At 43.8% G+C, this 5,284-nt stretch overlaps 1 protein-coding gene across 1 annotated transcript; it reads left to right on the plus strand.

The window, feature by feature from the left end:
• The first annotated feature begins 718 nt into the window (after positions 1 to 718).
• lmo4lb (LIM domain only 4-like b) lies at positions 719 to 5,050 on the plus strand. The gene is made up of 5 exons (XM_085181103.1): positions 719 to 1,113; positions 1,715 to 1,952; positions 2,053 to 2,149; positions 2,412 to 2,570; positions 3,542 to 5,050. Exons 2-5 carry the CDS (start codon positions 1,738 to 1,740, stop codon positions 3,548 to 3,550), a joined length of 480 nt encoding a protein of 159 aa, XP_085037229.1. The 5' UTR covers positions 719 to 1,113; positions 1,715 to 1,737; the 3' UTR covers positions 3,551 to 5,050.
• Positions 5,051 to 5,284: the final 234 nt, after the last annotated feature.

Genomic DNA, 5,284 nt, shown 5'->3' on the forward strand with positions numbered 1-5,284 from the left:
AGGCATTTTCACCGAGGGAGCTGCCACACACTTGGCTTTGCAGGGGAATCTCAGTAGATGAGCATTTTCTGAAACATTCAACCAAACCTGTCTGGCACCCACAGCCATGCCATTTAAATAAGTTCTTTCTATTCTTGGTTTAGGGTCAAACTTCAGCAGATAGTCTAATTCCTAAATGCACTGAGTAGTTAACATGTGATTGATCAGATATTTGTATTAACAAGCCTTTGAACTGGTGATAAACTGACACATAAAGTCTGGATTCTGGCTTGTAAAATATAGTCAATCAAATACTTAAGTGTATTATTACTTAAGTAGTATGGTACTCTTAAATCATAACAATACACAGTATATAGATAATAATTATATAGATATGGATTCAGAGTTGCAAACGCATTTACACAATCGTCTAGATATGAAGTTTTAACTAACTTTTCATAATTTCTTGTGCAGAATCTGCAGTTTAAACGACAGTTTTCTGTGACGTGGAGATATATATCTAAACTGAGCTATTCACTGCCTTTAAAGAAATGCCCACACAATGATATTGAATATACCAAAGCACTGTAAAATATCCTTCCATAATTATAGTTTACACTCACAGTGAAGCTCTGTAAGGAGCTCAAGGAATGAAAATATGCATATTAATAAGGCCCCATAAACTCATAAATCATTTTGACTGTGGACACGCCCCCTGCTCTTCTACTGGCTGCTACGTGCCTCTCGTCGGCTGCGTCCCCTCTTGGTAATTTAAATAGCCCCCTTACGGAATTTGATGAATAGGGTCGCTGTCAAAAGCGTCAGACGGAGAGGAGAGCTGACAGACAGACAGCTGTGACAGAGAGCGGAGGAGCACGAGCTGCGTCATGCGTCGTCCTCGCGCGTACATCTAGTTGTTTATCCGCGGAGTTGGACGTCGGGGAGAGTTTGCTCAACTATTACCGTCCCGGGCTTCATGTTCCGTGGCTAATCCTGTTTTGTTCTTTTCTGGAGCGATATGGATCCTGGAGCATGTCGAGCTTAAGTGTGGGGCCACAGCTTTGAGCGTGCGCAGGCTGAATATTTCCCGAGGTTCAAAAAGTTCTCTCGTCAGGAGGAAAAGCTTCGTCTAAGGTAACGCATCTTTTTTTCTCCTGTTGTTTTACGTCCGCGCGCGCATTTCTGAGCACGGCTCCGCTTTCAAAGCGAGCAGCTCGTGTCATTAAGTAGCATTTAGGCTACGATATAATAATTTATACCTAAAGGACGCGAACAGAAATAGTTTTTGAGAGGTTCCCAGTTACCGGAACTCTACCAAAAATAACATTTGGTGACTTTCCCCACCCCTCCAGCGCGCGCGCACACACACACCTTTAACGCGAGTAAATCCTTTCCCCGTCCCGGTATTTTCGTCATAAAAAGCTTTCTTTTGAAACTACACAGCTCTCGAATACAAATCTACACGGTATATTTGACCTTTTCTGCTTTACTCGCTGTGCACAAAGAATTCTAGGTAAAATATCACAGTAATTCTCTCATGTTGAGGTCAGCCTGTTAGAGCATGTTGCAGTCATGCTGAAGCCTGGTAAACGTTTAGCATGTGTAACCATAAATGTGAAAAAGTGCTAACTCCGTTCTCTTACGATCTATTCCAGATATTTAATAGTATTAATGTTGTTTTTGAAATCTTGAACCTTGATTGGTTACCCCCGTCTCACCCATCCTGTGTATTCAGGAGCCTCAGAGGGCCACAGCATCATGGTGAACAGCCAAGTGCCAGGTGTACCGTCAGACCCCAGGTCTTGTGCAGGATGTGGGGGGAAGATTGCCGACCGCTTTCTGCTCTTCTCCATGGAGCGCTACTGGCATACGCGCTGCCTCAAGTGCTCTTGTTGCCAAGCCCAGCTGGGGGACATTGGTACCACCTGCTACAGCAAAGGGGGCATGATTCTTTGTCGGAGCGACTACATCAGGTGAGAGCCAGAGGAAGGAGGGAAAGGAAGCTGCTGATTTTTAGATTTCCGAGGCCGTGCAGATCTTACGAAAACCAAATCTTTGTTTTTGTGTTTGCAGACTGTTTGGGCACAGCGGGGCGTGCAGTGCCTGCAGCCAGTCAATTCCAGCCAACGAAATGGTGATGAGGGCACAGGGAAATGTTTACCACCTCAAGGTAAATCCCCAGCTCTCACGTTACTGTGCTTCATCTCCCGCAGCTTGTTCGACAGAAGCATGTGTGTGTGTGTGTGTGTCAGGAGAAAAGGGAATTATACCCACATATAATCACGCTTTGAGACTCCTTTTAAGATGTTTTAGGTGCTTTTACAACAGAATTTCAGCGTTGTAGTGTTTCATTTGTAATGTCTTCCATCCAGCATCAACTGAAAATCGTTCAATTTTGACATGAGATATTTTTCTTCCCCGACCTGCTGCAGTGTTTCAGCTGTGCCACTTGCAGGAACAGACTAATGCCTGGCGATCGCTTCCATTACATCAACGGTACAATTTTCTGTGAGCACGACAGACCGGGCGCTGCCTTGCTCAACAGCCACCTGCCAGCACTCCAGAGCAGCTCTGTGCTGACGAACCAGAAGGTGAATAAGACGTAAATTCACTGTCAGCTAACATCACTGTGCTGGAATGAAACTTCTGTTAACTCCCTCTTTGACAGGGTAATTGCAGGCTGATGGTATTATTAAAATGAAGAAAAATATGTGGTAACCTGACTACAACGTAAATGCAGAAAGTCTTACATTCATACAGTACAGCCAATAAAGTTAATAACATAATGCAGTCAGATCGAACCACCAACCTTCAAACTGGTAGATGAACTGCTCCTGAACTACAGCCACTGTGTTATGAAGAAAAACTTTCATTTTGTCCCCTTTTAAATAACTGAACAAAAATGTTTCAAAAGTAAATGGCCTGTATTTGTGTATATATATATATATATATATATATATATATATGTATATGTATGTATAGCTACATTGTAGCCACAGCCACCCTGGGGCGCACTGACAGAGGCGAGGCTGCCGGACACTGGTGCCACTGGGCCCTCTGACCACCACCAGTAGGCAACGGGTGAAGCGTCTTGCCCAAGGACACAACGACCGAGGCTGTCCGAGCCGGGGCTCGAACCGGCAACCTTCCGATTACAAGGCGAACTCCCAACTCTTGAGCCACGAAGTCAGAAATCACATATTTGATCTGTATTATTTGGGTTACTTGGACATCATCACTAGTCTGCAAAGAACATTAGAAACCCTTGTTCAGTCAAATATGACTGAATTGTTACTTGTAACGACATTTTTTCTTAATGTAGTGCGGCATCGCTACATTGAATCAAAAAATGTGCACTTCTGATTTACAAACTGATTTTTGTAAAGAACTGAAATGCAACATGTAAACAGTCCTATAAACTTGCTTTTCTAAGCTGCTGCTGTTTAGAACTGTAATAATAGCAGGTATTGTGCATTATTATGCATTAATTTGAAGATGAAGAGAGCACTTATAAGTGATGCAGGACTCTGTGGTCACTCTGCTTTTGTTTGTTCATTTGCAGGTATGCTGAGTGGCAAACGTGCCACGCGCTGCCCTTGCCTTCCTCTCCAAAGCTTCACTCCTTTCTTCTCTTGTGCTACTGTTGCCGTTGTTGTGGATTCCCATCACCACCCACCTGCTTCTCATCCCCTCCCAGACACCGTTTCTCAGTTTCTCACTCAAGATATCCCACAACTCGTCATATCAGAGAGACCCTCTACTACATGCAAAGTCCCGTCTATGTTGTGGTCAATGTTAAAGTGGTCTGTGCATCATGCAAAGACTCAGGAGTTGCACTAGCAAAAGGCTCTTAAAGGACAAAAGGCTGGATGCCAAGTGGAGGAGAGCTATAGCTGCTTGAGTGAACATTTGATGGACTGCTGTAAAATGACTGAAGTTTTGCTTGATGCCTTGCGGCATTTTTCCCCCTGAGCATCACTGTTTTTATTTTTAATTTTATTTTTTTTATTACTAAACTTCTGATCTCGCTCTTACGTACATGTTCACCTGGAGATCTGACACTGAGGAGATCAAATTGATGGATGACAAAAATGTGAAAATATTCAGTCATTGGAAATCCTTTAACCCGCAGCAGAAAGCTTTTAAAGCCCGTCGCTGCTCCGTCACGTATCGATTTCTCCTGCGCCCTGCACATCGACAAAAACAATCCCGTGAAACTTTATTTTTCTGCTGTATAGTTTTGTTTCTTTACCAGATGCGTGTTTGGTGTTTGTTGGGATGGTGGTGGTTTGTGGCATTGAAAGAAAAATTCTATTAAAACGATTCTTGTAACCTGTCACAAAGCGATCTGAGGTTAAGCCCGTTAGTGGCATTAGAGTGGCAACATGTTGCGTGGCACCTAGCGTGGTGGATGTTACTGGCTCTCTCACTCTCTTTCGCCCTGTATGGTGAAAACATGCCTGATTACCCCGAGGAATGGAATTGGGGGGCTTGAGCTCTGACCATTTACAGAAGCAATTAAACATGATCCCTGTATCTGTGCTGCTGGAGCTCCTGGGAGGCTGAACTCGGGGCATATCCCAAGGTTGACTGACTCGGTGGCTGCTCGCTTCTTATAAAGCTTAATCTGAAAGCAGGCTAATTAAAGGGGATGTAGCTCCCTCTACATCCAGGGCGTTTGAAAAAATCTTATGTATTTACTGTTTACCATGTTCCAATTAAAGCTCCCACACAGCCTGGTTTGTTTCCTGTCGCTGTTCTTTGTTCTCTGCCACTTTGCAATGCGTCTGAAATGCATTTCCTTGAGCTGCATCTAACTCTCTATGCCTTTTTAATGCTATATAAAAAGTTTAAAGTCTTAGCGCGTCGTCGGTAGTTTGGAGCTAATCTCGGTGTGATAGTGGCAACCGAGTGCGCCGTGTGCAGGAAGCACAAGATAGCATCTGCTCTACTTTCACACCTTGCCTGGGAGCATGGCAGCCATCAAACTCGCACCTTAATGCGCTTAGTTATTTCAAAGCGTCCCACTTGTCATGCTAGGTGCTGATACCGCATCAATTATTTATTCCACGTCTGATCAAGAAGCGTCACGCAAATTCATTAACGTATGCAAATGATCACAATTACAATTATCTTTGTATCGTGATGGTGAAGAAATAAAACCTTGGCACATTCCCGAGTCCCACCACACCACAAGTTACACTTTGCATTCAAACTAATCAAGCCTCATCTGCCTTTTCCTAATTAGCCGGAACGTTTTCAGATGCCAATTAGCGGGTCTCATGAAAAGGCACTTTGCCATGAG

Source organism: Neolamprologus multifasciatus, chromosome 12 (genome assembly GCF_963576455.1).
Source record: "Neolamprologus multifasciatus chromosome 12, fNeoMul1.2, whole genome shotgun sequence".
NCBI classification, from domain to species: Eukaryota; Metazoa; Chordata; class Actinopteri; order Cichliformes; family Cichlidae; genus Neolamprologus; species Neolamprologus multifasciatus.